The sequence below is a fragment of the Notolepis coatsorum genome (genome assembly GCF_963971535.1).
Source record: "Notolepis coatsorum genome assembly, chromosome: 7".
NCBI classification, from domain to species: Eukaryota; Metazoa; Chordata; class Actinopteri; order Aulopiformes; family Paralepididae; genus Notolepis; species Notolepis coatsorum.
In genome coordinates this window covers 149,549,763-149,565,312 of record NC_140171.1, presented here as the reverse complement: position 1 = coordinate 149,565,312, position 15,550 = coordinate 149,549,763, and the positions used below count along the sequence as shown (strand labels likewise).

Genomic DNA, 15,550 nt, shown 5'->3' with positions numbered 1-15,550 from the left:
AATGCATTGAAATGTCTGTAAGTCTCGACGACATTGAAAATGAGGGTGACCTCAATTGTCCTCTTCCAGAATAAATAAAGGTTTTCAATTTAATTGAATCTTTACAAATGGTATGAACTATTGTAAACTGAACATTCTAAAATGCTTAGAATTAAAATGGTCTAATAAGGCAAAAGTACATGTAAAGAAATGAACAAGAGAGACTCTTGACTCTGAGCTAAACAAAAATTCGGGGAAAAGGCCGGACGGATACTTGCCCATCAGTTGCGACAAAGAACCGCCAACCAGACCATCCCCATTATCAATGACGAGCGGGGCTCAAAAGCCACTGACAACCTTGAAATTAATAAATGCTTTCAAACGTTCTACCAATCGTTATACACCTCGGACGCGCAAGTGGGCCCCTCCACGCTGGACGATTTTTATAGGCCCTACAGACTTTTACAAAAAATTCTCAGTCCAGCTATCCCCGCTGCTGCTATCTGTATTCGTTCTCAACAAATTCTCTTCCTCCAACCATGCGACAAGCAGTTACCTCCTCAATCCTTAAGAAAGACAAGAATCCACTTGAATGCGGCTCGTTCCGTCCAATATCCCTCCTTAATGCAGATGTCAAGGTCCTCGCTAAAGTACTGGCTCGCCGCCTGGAGGGGGTTCTCCCCTCCATTATCTCACCGGATCAATCAGGCTTTATCAAGAACCGGTACTCTTTGTGCACCCCTAGTCGCTTTTTCTACTTTTTTGAAATATTTTGAGTGTGTGTGTGAGCACAGCGGTGTCTGTGTTTATTATTATTTCATGAAATTGGGTAAATATCTTAATTTTACATATATGTTCATTGTGTGAAAAGCTTATAACATGAAACACTCTAGAAATAGTAGAGACAGATTTAGTGCCTTCTTCACCCCTAGTTACTTTTTCTACTCCCATCCACTCCAACGTTAAAACGGCATTTTTAAGCATTTTTAAATCTGCTCTTATTCGTTCAATTCTCTCTATATCTTGCCATCCTTTGAATATTCCACGAGATAAGGACCCTGCAATTGCTGGGATGTGCTGTTACCGATGTAAAACTCATGGTGGCGTCATTGCTCCACAGATAACTTTGCCACAAGTCAGGGGAGGTGAGATAGGCTGTGGCGGGCTGATAGTGATTGAAACTCGGCACACAGGTTTTGTGGTGGGGGGGGGGGGGGGGGGCGAGTGGATTTTCAAGACAGAACCAGAGGCGAACCCGACCGCGCAGTCCGCAAGCGCGCCACACGCCGAAAAACAAGACCCCCTTAGCCGGCACGCGCCAACGAGGAAGTGTACTGCGCGGATCACCTCTGGTCCTTGTTTCACCAGCGAGCCGAGCCGAATATTTCGGCCGGGGCAGTACATCGAAGCGCCCGGAGGATAATGCAGGTCAGTGTACCACTTGGTAAAGTTTCGCCTCAACTCCGTTTCTGGTCGAACTAGTGAGCGAATCTTTAATATTTTTTTTGATTCATATTCAGAGGTAATTCGTCGAGATATTTCTAATTGGTATTTATCAAAAATAAATATTAGAAATATGGTCAAACAACATTTCGAACCGCTGAGCGCTTCGTAACGTTCGCCTCAACGCCGTTTCTGGTCGAACTAATGAGCGAATCTTTAATATTTTTTTTGATTCGTATTCAGGGGTAATTCGTCGAGATATTTCTAATTGGTATTTATCAAAAATAAATATTAGAAATATGGTCAAAACAAACATTCATCCGTTTCTTTTGAACCGCACTCGCAGTGTACCACTTGGTAAAGTTTCGCCTCAACTCCGTTTCTGGTCGAACTAGTGAGCGAATCTTTAATATTTTTTTTTATTCATATTCAGAGGTAATTCGTTGAGATATTTCTAATTGGTATTTATCAAAAATAAATATTAGAAATATGGTCAAAACAAACATGTATCCGTCTTTTTCGATGAAAAAACATTTTTTTTCAATAAAAACTGACGTGGTATCAAACAAACACTAATTTAAGTGGTTAAAATTCGAAAATATGTGTAATTTTTTACAGATATCTTGAGAATAGGCTATGAATGTTAAACATGGGTAAAAAAATGTTTTAAAAATAGTAAACAGTTAAAATTATATGGCTTTAAACATGATGTATCTTTTCCTCTCCCTAAGCCCAGTGAGCTCCCTCATCGTTAGGACAGCACAAGGGTTAACATCAGACGACTCCTAAATATCCTTTATAGCCCCTCTCCACCCGGAACACCTGAGGTGGTCCTCTCCCTTGATGCTGAAAAAGCGTTCGACCGGGTGGAGTGGGGCTATCTTTTTCACGCACTGGAGAGGTTTGGATTTGGCCCTAAACTCATAGCTTGGATAAAAATTCTATATACATCTCTGATGGCTGCCGTTCGCACCAACAACAATCTATCCACCTACTTTGAACTCCATAGGGGTACGAGACAGGGATGTCCCTTATCTCTACTCCTTTTTGCGCTGGCTGGAGCCCCTTGCGCTGGCTCTGAGACAGAACACCGATATCAAAGGGATCATGCGTGCGGGCTCGGAGCATAAAGTCTCGCTTTACGCAGATGACATGTTGTTGTATATATCACAACCCCAAACGAGTCTCCCTCAGTTAATGTCCCTACTTGCAGACTTCGGCAAAATATCCGGCTACAAAATCAACATTCAAAAAAGCTAACTGATGCCTGTCGGAACCGTAACGGGTCGGACACCTCTGAGCTCATTTCCATTTAAAATCAGCCCTAAAAAGTTCAAGTATCTCGGGATATGGATCACGCATGAACATAAAGACCTATATATGGCTAATTATCAACCTTTATTATCTAATCTGACAAAAGATATTGAACGTTGGGACCCCCTGTCACTCTCTTTGGGTGGGAGAATCAATACAATAAAGATGAACGTATTGCCAACGTTTCTATATGTATTCCAGAGTCTCCCAGTCTTTCTGACTAAGACATTCTTCTCCAAGATAAATAACCAGATATCTTCCTTTATCTGGAACAAAAAACCGCCAGGATAAAAAGAACTATGCTGCAGAGACCCCGCGTAATGGGTGGGATGGCGCTTCCCAACTTTATGTACTACTACTGGGCAGCGAATATAAGATCATTATTATGCTGGGTAAAGGGCGAGGACACAGCCCCCTGGTGGACAGTACTGGAGAGGGCGTCGGTTAAATCCACCTCCCTGTCTGCCTTGCTATGCGCTAAACTCCCGTTCACACAGCCCATGTCTAGATTTACCTCTAACCCAGTTGTCATTCACTCGATAAAAGTATGGAACCAATTTAGAAGAACCTTCTCCCTTAAGGATCTATCATTTGCTGCACCAATCACAAGAAACCACATGTTTATCCCCTCAATGATGGATAAGGCCTTCGACAGTTGGGTTGGAAGTGGGGTGATTGCAGTGTCTGACCTCTATATAGACGACAACGTTGCCTCCTTTGAACAGCTGGTACATAAATACAAAATCCCTAGGTCACACTTCTATAGATATTTGCAACTCCGGAGCTTTGTAACTCCTGCCTCTCTCTTATACTCAATCCTGAACTGTAAATTGATCCAGAAACAAGCTATAAGCAGAATCTACGAATTACTTAATAGAAGTAACTTGACACCTCTGGATCTCCTTAGGGGCAGATGGGAGACAGACTTACATGAGCCAATCACAGAGGACACATGGGACAAAATAATACAGGGGATTTTCTCGTCCTCCATATGCCTTAAACATGCTGTTATTCAGTTTAAAATTGTACACCGACTGCATTGGTCTAAAGACAGGCTCTCTAAAATATATCCCGACATAGACCCTCTATGTGACCGCTGCAGACAGACTCCAGCCACTCTGCCCCACATGTTCTGGACGTGCCCAAAGTTGCACACCTATTCGCAGGCCATCTTTGACACCTTCTCTAAGATATTTGGAAAGGTAGTAGAGCCATCTCCATATATTGCAATATTCGGAGTGGCCCCAACGGACATCCACTTTAGATGGTGGGAATCTAGAATGCTGGCCTTCTGCTCACTATTGGCCAGAAGGCTAATACTGTTCAAATGGAAAGACCCAGGTCCACCTGTGTACGGCCACTGGATGAGAGAGGTCATGCATCATATCAAACTGGAGAAGATCAGGTATACTGTCAGAGGTTGTACTGAAAAATTCCACAATATCTGGGATCCTTTCCTAACTTTCTTTGAGGGTATGGAAGCGGATAATGATCTGACTGGTCTTCCTGGTCTCTCAGCTTATTATTCTATTATTTTATGTTCTTACTTTTCTTTTTCTCTATATACAGAATGCAACAGATGCATATGACATATGTCACTGATGTCTGGTGATTTAAAAGCTAAAAAGAAGAAAAAAACGCTGATTAATGAATGCTTTAAGGTATCTTAGAATGATTCTGTCTGGTATAGGGGTGGGGGGAATGGAGGGAGGGAGGGAGGGCCTTATTCTATTTTTATTTTATTTTGGCCCATGTGGGACCGCCTATCTTCAAAAAAAAAAAACGTGTTCAAATTTTTTGATAACATTTTTTTTTTAATCCTCAAATTTCTAAAATGCTATTTGGCTTAATGAGCTCTAGTTAAAGTGAAAACAAACTTCAAAACCCTCATGGATCACGTGAGATATATACAGGACGAAATACTCTGAAGAAGGTCGGTAATCTGTGGCATTATATACCCTTGGGGGCTTGATGTCTGCACTACTCATTGTATATGATTGGCTGGCTGGTAGGGAGACTGCTGTTCAGCAGCCAATGGCTGTTCAGGGATTCGAGACACATTCATATCTATCAGTAGCTTTCTAGCTTCAAACTAGGGATGTGCATGACTACTGTTCTTAAGACCGAATATTCGAAAATGTAATGGATCATTAAAATCAAAGGGTATTGTACATAAATAGGCACTTCAGATAATCCTTCAGAACACTGATCGGCTCAGCTGACCGACAATAAATCAAAATGACACCATTCACCATCGTAGCCTATAATAAAAACAGCATTGCGTTGGCCTATCAACCGGTTTTAAGAAACAAACAGAAACAGTAGCATGTGCATCTTTTAGATCAATTAGGCTATGAAAATTAGGCTGCCTCTAAATATAAAAATGTATTAAATAAGAATGGTTTGCTTCACTTATAAAAAAATATATATATTAGGGCTGTAAAAATGAATGCTTTAACTTAAATTAATTAAAGCGTTAAAACAATTTATCTAGATTATTCTATGGAGTGAACAATTTTCAATATAATATAAGAAAGCGGTCTAGCTGAGTCAATGTTGATGGTTTTGTTGAACATTTGTATTTCATAGGAGAGAAACTGTATTCAAAGAAAGCTATTAAAATAGTATTTGAATCTAAATATACTTTCTTTGTGTTGATTTTACATTAATTCCATGATTTTACTCAAGTAAATATCTGTTACAAGCTTCGGTCTTAAGTAGAACAATGTGATTTTTTATCTAGATTAATTACAGAAAACGTTTAGATTAATTAGTCAAACATTTTTAATCTATTGACTGCACTAATATATATATATTTCGACTCTGACATGAAAATCGAATGTGGAGACTACGTATTCGAAAATTCGAACTCATCCCTACTTCAAACGGTGTCCCGGGGACCTAACCTCTGAGGACAGTCTGTTTGTTCAGTTCTGAACGTTTACCACTTCTTTGACTTTTGCATGTCTCTCCCAAAACGGCATCGTGGCCTTTTAACGACATAAAGTGAAGACAAACTTATATGGGAAGAAACAAAAGATTCATAATTTAATTGACAAGGTGGAACAGAAATATGAAGGGGGTCTTCAAAACCTTAGCTATCCCTTTTAACCCTTTTAAGAAATAGACCCGGATATATTTCTACTTGCAAAAAAAATTTGTCAACCTTTCAGAGGTAGGAGTAGGAAAATATAGTGTTTTAAAAAATAAAATGTAAGGTTTTATTGAAATGTTGTAACATTAGAACTGTGGTTCTATCAGGTAGCAGAATTTCCTATAGGCCATTTTTACTCACTGTCAGAATAACAAGGCAAATGTCTATTTACTTCACTAAAACAACTTAAGGGTTCATTTATATATGGTTTATTATTTGGCCACAGAACAGTATACATTATGAATAATGTATGGGCTCTGTGGGGGGTACTTATATGCAAATATCATGGCCAATGGCATTGTAAGACTAAACAATAGGATCCAATGATGATGTTTAGGTGAAAAAAGAACAGGGAAAACAAATTATTTATACCCTTTTTTTGATCAAATACAAATGTTACACATTTGCAATTGTGGGACCTTGCAGGGTTAAGTCAAATAAATGTTTGATACATTAAAGAAACATTTTGAATAATAATAACCTAAATAACTCTGTCTCTGATCCGTGGGTCCTCTTGTCCTCCAGGGGCCACAATAACTCTGTCTCTGATCCGTGGCTCCTCTTGTCCTCCAGCCAGGGGGCCACAATAACTCTGTCTCTGATCCGTGGCTCCTCTTGTCCTCCAGGGGCCACAATAACTCTGTCTCTGATCCGTGGGTCCTCTTGTCCTCCAGGGGCCACAATAACTCTGTCTCTGATCCGTGGGTCCTCTTGTCCTCCAGGGGCCACAATAACTCTGTCTCTGATCCGTGGGTCCTCTTGTCCTCCAGGGGCCACAATAACTCTGTCTCTGATCCGTGGGTCCTCTTGTCCTCCAGGGGCCACAATAACTCTGTCTCTGATCCGTGGGTCCTCTTGTCCTCCAGGGGCCACAGTAACTCTGTCTCTGATCCGTGGGTCCTCTTGTCCTCCAGCCAGGGGCCACAATAACTCTGTCTCTGATCCGTGGGTCCTCTTGTCCTCCAGCCAGGGGCCACAATAACTCTGTCTCTGATCCGTGGGTCCTCTTGTCCTCCAGGGGCCACAAGGACAAGATCTTTGTGGTGAAGAGCAACCCGTTCCGCGTGGACAAGCTGGTCACCGTGGGCTTGAAGCACATCAAGTTCTGGCAACACACAGGTACATCTTTTGCTTTTCTCAAAATCACCTTTGTGTAAAATTCTCTTAGAAAAAATACTTTATCATCAATTTGCACGAGGCAGTGTGAATCGGGAAATGCTCATGAGTAGAAGTGGGTTTTGAGTCTAGACTTGAAGGTATCTGTCGAGGGGGCAAGCGGTTCGGAGGTGGGGCTGCTGTTCCACAGTTCAGGGGCTGCGACAGCAAAGGCACGCCCCCCCCCCCCTGGTGTTGGAATAGGGGCATAGGAGGTCTGAGATGTAGAGGGGGGGGCTGACCATTAAGGGCTTTAAAAATGAACAGGATAACCTTAAAATGTATTCTGTAGCACATGGGCGGCTACGTGGCGTAGTGGGCAAGGCTCTCGCCACGAATCCGGAGACGCTGGGCTCGCCTGTTCGAGCCCAGCGCTCCACATTGCTTTCAGTTTAGCTGGTCGTTCATACTAATACACATTGGCCGTATTAGGGGGTGGGAAACTGATGGCGTTGTGGACAGCGACTCCTACAGGTCGGTTGGTGCGCCTGCGCAGTAGAATCAGGAAGTGTCGGGGGCAGCGTGAGCCTCCCACGCGTTACTCCTCGCCACTGAGAGATCGAGCTGCGCAGGTGAAAAGATGCGACTGCTGTTACCTCAAGTACCGGAGGGGACTTGTGCTGTGTATGACTTAGTCCACATTGCAGCCGGCTTGTGGGAGGCAAGAAACAGCGTCCGTGACAGGGGAGGGTTGAATTGGATGATACGAAATTGGGATGGGAGAAAATATAGAAAATGGGAGAAAAAGTGGATAAAAAAAAAAGAAAAAAAATGTATTCTGTAGCGCGTTGGAAGCCAATGAAGGGAGGCAAGGGAGGTGATGTTTAAACATTGTATGTATCTGTAAAGAAACCAATTGTTTTTTTGCATTGTCTTAAATTCTAGGTGGTGGCCTCACGTTCAAAAGGGGGATCTTTGGGAACCTTGGCAAACAGGAGACCATGATGTCCGCGTGCTACGGTCGCTCTGAGGACCTGGTCTTCTCAGGGGCCACCACTGGAGACGTGTACATCTGGAGAGAGACCACGCTGATGAAGACCGTCAAGGCCCACGACGGACCAGTGTTTGCTATGTGCTCCCTTGACAAGGTAGAGGTGGTCTCACTCTCAGGGTGTCATCTGCATGAGATAAGATGAGATAAGATATTCCTTTATTGATCCCCTTGGGGAAATTCAGGCATCATAGCAGCATGGGGGAGGGGGGAGGGGAGGTACAGGTAGTAGAAGACATACAGGTACAAATAAAGTACAAATAAAAATAGAATAAAAAGGCAGTGTAAACCATATACAATATAGTTAACTCTGGACAATGTATGTAAAGTTCTCCATCTCAGTTCCACTGTGCCATCAGGATGCTAAATGCTAAATGACAATAACACTATGTAACAAACCATCATCTACACTCACAGCACACACATCCACACGCACACACTCACTTTAAACAAACAACTCACTGCAGCACCCACTTTACCCACTTTAGACACCTAACACACTTTATATTTATTGGTAAAGAATTTGCACTACAACTCATACCTCATTGCACCTTACCCTAAGTTGTACCTCATCCCTTTTCTACTCTGCATTGTATATTGTATGTATATTGAACACTTTTGTATACGTACTTAACTTCTATTTTATACTTATTTTATACTTATCTATTTTTATCTAGCACAATCTCTGGAGCAAAACAGAAAGAAGCATTTTATATAAAAGTACTCTGTATTTTTGTATGACAACTAATAAAGAAACTTGAACTTGAAACTTGAACCGTGGCGCTCCTGCTGCAGGGCTTCGTGACCGGGGGGAAGGACGGCGTGGTGGAGCTGTGGGACGACATGTTTGAGAGGTGCCTGAAGACGTACGCCATCAAGAGGGCCGTTCTCTCGCCGTCGTCCAAAGGTTCGCCGTCCCTGTTTTCTTCTGGATAATGTTGTGTGCTTGTGATGTTATATATTTAAATTAGGGATGTTCGATATTGGCTTTTTTACCGATATCCGATATACCGATATTGTCCAACTCTTAATTTCCGATACCGATATCAACCGATACCGATATATGCTTAACTTAATAATTTCAGGTAATTAACATTACTTATTACATGGCGTTTTCACATTCGCCGAAATGCTTGCTTGTGATTGGTCAACAGCGCGCGTCAGAGGTCCGATATTGCCCGATAACGGACCTCTGTGGAACAATAATGACCGCTGTGCGCAGCTGTTCGCAATCAAGCCCACTGACATCAGTGCAATCAGACACTGCCGGCTGCTGGGGAAGCTGCCAGCAATGACAGGGCGGAGCAACGAGCGGAGCCAGAACCAGTGTTGCGAGTCGATGTAAAATGAATTAGGTATATTGTTAGCCGAGGCGGCTCGGTATTTTAAACTCTGTGTCGGTCAATTATTTTGCGACAATGATCGAGTATAGCTATACATTATCCCGCTTATTACATGGCTAACTTACATTATCCCTTACATATCTCTTGTTGTGGAATTAACACAACATTATGCATACTTTTGACAATAAATAAAATAAGAATTCGTTCTTACTTGCTTGCCTGGGTAAATAAAGGTAAAATAAATGAAAACCGATACCGATATTGTGAGGGCTAGGTAAGGACTGCATGCTGCCCAACGAGGGGGCGTGCCGAACTTTCTACTTCACGCACCTGAGAGGTGTTTGCAATCAGCTTGTTGGGAGAGTACAAGTATTGCCGACTCCCTTCCACTCATTGCCAGGTCATTCTGTATCCTACCATCAACCGCCGCGCTCCTGGTGAGACATCGTCTTCGCTCTCTATAATCCCACAGGAGGATTTCCTTTGTTCTCACTAATAATAATAATAATAATAATAATAATAATAATAATAATAATAATAATAATAATAATAATAATAATAATAATAATAATAGATCAAATTTATATAGCGCCTTTCATAGAACCCAAGGTCGCTTCACAATCAGGACAAAAATAGGGCAAGGAAAATAGGGGGGGGGGGAAAGAGGGGGATGAGGGAAGGTAAGGGATAATGGACCTAATCTAATCTAAACTAACTGATGGGGAAAGCCTTGGTGAAGAGGTGTGTTTTTAGAGCGGATTTGAAGGTGTCCAGGGTTGGGGCGTTGCGGATTTCGGGGGGGAGAGAGTTCCAGAGGGTAGGGGACGCCACGCTGAAGGCTCTGTCCCCAAAAGTCCGTAACCTGGTGCGAGGGATGGAGAGGAGACCTAGATCAGAGGATCGTAGGTTCCGGGATGGAGTGTACTGGTGGAGGAGATCAGACAGGTGAAGTCACTGGGAGAAGTCGTGCCTTCCTTTGCTACCATCTACCGCCGCGTCTCTGGGTGAGACGTCGTGCCATCTACTGCCCTACTCTCTCTCCGTGGGGCTCGTTCCTGGTGTGAGACATCGTCATCGCTCTCAATGTTTCCACGAGAGGATTCCTATGATCTCACTCCTTTTCCGTGGGTCCCATTTTCTGAGTAGCACGTCGGCAGTGTTCTGTGGTGTAAGGCATCGTCATCGCTCTCTATGCCTCCACGGGAGGATGCCTATGTTCTCACTCCTTTTCCGTGGGTCCCGTTTGCTGAGTTGCACGTTGGCAGTGTTCTGTGGTGTGAGGCATCGTCATCGCTCTCTATGCCTCCACGGGAGGATGCCTATGTTCTCACTCCTTTTTCATGGACTCCGTTTGCTGTGTTGCCCGTCAGCAAGTGTTTTGGTGAGTCTGAACAGGACCAGACCCAGAACTTTCATTTCAGTCATGGACTCTAGAAGATTCCTGTGTATTTTGAGTTCTCCTTTAAAGGGACAGTGCCGCTTTTTTGTTGTGAATAAATTATGCCCTTGTTTTGGCTAACTCTGATTACCTGTCTGTGTTGTGCAATTGGGGTTGCATACAATCCCTAACAGTTACGACCTGGCCCTGTCGACAACCCCAGCCGGCACAGACAGTGTATTAGAGAGCCCCTGCAGTTACCGGCTTCCTCAGCTAGTCCAGCCGTCTGCTAGCTTAGCCCCTGCAGCTAACCCCATGTGTTCTCATGCTAGTCCAGCCTGTCTGCTAGCTTAGCTCCGGCAGCTAGCGCAGCCTTTATGCTGATGTATGTGTTACAGCTAGCATAGGCCCTGTAGCTAACAATGCCCAGATAGTTACCCTGTTCCCCACTGCTAGGACTGCCCCTTCAGCTAGCATGGTCAGTTTTCCTGGAGCCGCCCTGTAGGCTAATCCCTTGTTCCCCACTGCTAGGACTGCCCCTTCAGCTAGCATGGTCAGTTTTCCTGGAGCTGCCCTGTAGGCTAACCCCTTGTTCCCCACTGCTAGGACTGCCCCTTCAGCTAGCATGGTCAGTTTTCCTGGAGCCGCCCTGTAGGCTAATCCCTTGTTCCCCACTGCTAGGACTGCCCCTTCAGCTAGCATGGTCAGTTTTCCTGGAGCTGCCCTGTAGGCTAACCCCTTGTTCCCCACTGCTAGGACTGCCCCTTCAGCTAGCATGGTCAGTTTTCCTGGAGCTGCCCTGTAGGCTAACCCCTTGTTCCCCACTGCTAGGACTGCCCCTTCAGCTAGCATGGTCAGTTTTCCTGGAGCCGCCCTGTAGGCTAATCCCTTGTTCCCCACTGCTAGGACTGCCCCTTCAGCTAGCATGGTCAGTTTTCCTGGAGCTGCCCTGTAGGCTAACCCCTTGTTCCCCACTGCTAGGACTGCCCCTTCAGCTAGCATGGTCAGTTTTCCTGGAGCCGCCGTCGGCTAATACCCTGTTCCCCACCGCTAGGACTGCCCCTTCAGCTAGCAAGGTCAGTTTCCCTGGAGCCGCCCTGTCAGCTAATCCCTTGTTCTCCTGCTAGTCCAGCCCTGTCTGCTAGCTTAGCTCCGGCAGCTAGCGCAGCCTCTATGCTGATGTATGTGTTGCAGCTAGCATAGGCCCTGTTGCTAGTAATGCCCTGGCAGCTACCCTGTCCCTCTGCTAACCCCACGTTACGTGTAGCTTCCCCAGCTAGCATGGTCTCCAGTTTTGTGTGTTGCTCCGTCATGTCCCCTGCCCCGCTCTCTGAATTTCTTTCCCCCACCCCTACGGGCCTGGTTGGTCGCCAGGTGGGGGGGGGGGGGGGGGGGGGGTACTGTGAGGGCTGGGTAAGGACTGCATGCTGTCCAACGAGGGGGCGTGCCGAACTTTTTACTTCACGCACCTGAGAGGTGTTTGCAATTAGCTCGTTGGGAGAGGACATGTATTGCCGACTCCCTTCCACTCATTGCCAGGTCGTTCTGTATCCTACCATCAACCGCCGCGCTCCTGGTGAGACATCGTCTTCGCTCTCTATAATCCCACGGGAGGATTTCCTATGTTCTCACATCCCTAATTTAAATCGTTTTTAATTGATTTTTGATAATTTATGGTCCAACAACATTATATACATACAAACATACATACACTACATGACTACATAATAAGCACACAATAACTAACAATAAATAAAAAATACAGTAAACAAACAGAGACAAATTAAAATAATAATAATAATAATAAAGAAAATTGCATCGTTCTTATACAGGTTGTCACTTGCCATACGCCTATCTAATAAATCACCGTCATATGCCTAAACATCCTCAGTCTGGAATTTTTTATTAAAATAATAAAAAAAAATGGCTGCCAAACCTTGAATAATTTCTGGGTAGAGCCCCGCTTGTGATGTTATGAGGAAGGATTCAGATCACAATCTTTCTCACAATGACGGAACATTTACGAGTTATGTACAGTAAAAACAGAAATACCCTTAGAGAATAAGTATTCTGGTGCACGTTCTCCATTCAAAGTTGTATTTAAAAAAAAAATGGGTGCTTGTTTCCTATTAGCATATTCATAGATCCTTGCGTTCTCTATTGTCAGTAGTTTATCGAAAAATCTGGTGGAAGAAAATGCATTTATACAAATTGTTATTCAATATAAAAATAGGCAAATAATCTTGATCTTTAAAGCCCCACAATTGATTTTGGAATGCAACTATACTAAATTACATTGTCCGTTTAGGACTACTGCTGGAGGACAACCCGTCTATCCGTGCCATCACACTGGGACACGGACACATTCTGGTCGGGACCAAAAATGGAGAGATCTTGGAGATTGACAAAAGTGGCCCCATGACCTTGTTAGTCCAGGTGAGCAAGGAAAGAGACGGGACTATAATGTCGGATGAGTGATTCAATGAAGTCCAGTGACAGGTAGGGGGAAAAAAGGGTGTAGAACTACCACATGCCTCCTCCGATACATGTGGAGTCGCCAGCCGCTTCTTTTCACCTGACAGCGAGGAATTTCACTGGGAGAACGTAACGCGCGAGGAGGTTCATGCTATCTCCCCCAGATCCCCTCCCTGCTGAACAGGTGCCCTGACCGACCAGTAGGAGTCGCAGTTTATAACGACCAGGACACATACCCCACCCGCTAACACTGCCAATTGTGTTAGTAGGGACGACTGACCAAGCCGGAGGTACCGCGGCGTCTCTGTGGTGGTAGGCGAGTGCTTAGTCCACTGCGCTACCCAGCCGCCCTCTATCATCAGACATTTCTTGAGGATTCTGTAGATATCAGCGTATTGGGAAAATACATGCATACGTAAGAGTACATCAATTAACAGCTGAGTCTAAATCATTCAAACAAATGAAAACCGTGTAAATAGCAGGTTTATTTGTTTAACGGATTTCAATATATCGTTGTAAATAAAAAATATAAAAACATATGTTTTGAGAACGATGAGAATGAATTGATGAGACTGGGATGAGTCCATTAATATTCTCTATTTTGTATTAATATTTTATGTGAACGGCAAAGGAAGCTTTTCCACACAAAACCTGCTTAATCAACAAAAATAACTCCATGTTTACAGTTAGCAAGGGCTGTTCACCCTCTCCTCTCGTCATCAAAACAAATCCCATACCAGGGGGTGTGAACAAATGGCAAAATGTCCTTGCAACAGGAAGTGACAGAACTCAGTGTGCGCCCTATATACAAATGCATTTGTTAGCCATGCTAGCGATCTAAACAATCAATCCATGCCAAAGCTAGACGTGTAAAAGGTGAAAGACTCACAGCCGTGCTGATTTGGCTGAGTGACATCCAGCCGTTTTCCCTTGAAACTACTTTTAGTCAGGGGAGTGTCATGGTTTCTCCATAGAGCCCCATTATACTTTTAATCAGGGGAGTGTCATGGTTTCTCCATAGAGCCCCGTTATACTTTTAGTCAGGGGAGTGTCATGGTTTCTCCATAGAGCTCCATTATACTTTTAGTCAGGAGAGTGTCATGGTTTCTCCATAGAGCCCCATTATACTTTTAGTCAGGGGAGTGTCATGGTTTCTCCATAGAGCCCCATTATACTTTTAGTCAGGGGAGTGTCATGGTTTCTCCATAGAGCCCCATTATACTTTTAGTCAGGGGAGTGTCATGGTTTCTCCATAGAGCCCCATTATACTTTTAGTCAGGGGAGTGTCATGGTTTCTCCATAGAGCCCCATTATACTTTTAGTCAGGGGAGTGTCATGGTTTCTCCATAGAGCTCCATTATACTTTTAGTCAGGGGAGTGTCATGGTTTCTCCATAGAGCTCCATTATACTTTTAGTCAGGGGAGTGTCATGGTTTCTCCATAGAGCCCCATTATACTTTGAGTCAGGGGAGTGTCATGGTTTCTCCATAGAGCCCCATTATACTTTTAGTCAGGGGAGTGTCATGGTTTCTCCATAGAGCCCCATTATACTTTTAGTCAGGGGAGTGCCATGGTTTCTCCATAGAGCCCCGTTATACTTTTAGTCAGGGGAGTGTCATGGTTTCTCCATAGAGCCCCATTATACTTTTAGTCAGGGGAGTGTCATGGTTTCTCCATAGAGCCCCATTATACTTTTAGTCAGGGGAGTGTCATGGTTTCTCCATAGAGCCCTGTCATACTTTTTTAGCGCAGCAGCTCACACAGGTAGGGGGAAACCTAGTCACGTGACTCAGTTGGTATTGCTGATTGGCTCGAACACGGTTTACATGTTTGTAAATAAACAGCGAACGGGTCTATTTGTTTACTGTAATTATACCAAAGTATCACAAATGTGTGTTTTGGCTTCAGGGACACATGGAGGGGGAGGTGTGGGGCCTGGCCGCCCACCCTCTGCTGCCCATCTGCGCCACCGTCAGCGACGACAAAACACTCCGCATCTGGGAGCTGTCAGCCAACCATCGCATGGTGGCCGTGCGCAAACTGAAAAAAGGTACAGTTCTTATTTGTATTTATTTGATAGATCATATCAAATGTGTGAATGTGATTTTGAATATCCTGCACTCAGTATAGAAACCCAGTTGTGAAATGGTCCCTCCAATGTGTATCATGAATAATAATGAAGACATTTATTTATTTATTAATTTTTTTACTGTCCCAAGCCCCTATACACTAAAAAGTATTCATAACATAATGTTTAGTACTTATTAACAACATACTGTTTAGTACTTATTCATAATAACACAATGTTTAGTACTTAT

General features: G+C 43.8%; 1 protein-coding gene across 1 annotated transcript in view; it reads left to right on the top strand.

Annotated features, from left to right (window-relative positions):
* eml6 (EMAP like 6) overlaps window positions 1-15,550 on the top strand; it is a gene marked incomplete at its 5' end in the record, with an annotated part of 173,585 nt that overhangs the window by 103,002 nt on the left and 55,033 nt on the right. Inside the window, 5 exons of the mRNA XM_084318522.1 lie at window positions 6,909-7,009; window positions 7,931-8,133; window positions 8,832-8,943; window positions 13,066-13,193; window positions 15,141-15,282. Coding sequence (XP_084174648.1) covers window positions 6,909-7,009; window positions 7,931-8,133; window positions 8,832-8,943; window positions 13,066-13,193; window positions 15,141-15,282 — 686 coding nt within the window. The remainder of the gene's footprint in view (window positions 1-6,908; window positions 7,010-7,930; window positions 8,134-8,831; window positions 8,944-13,065; window positions 13,194-15,140; window positions 15,283-15,550) is intronic.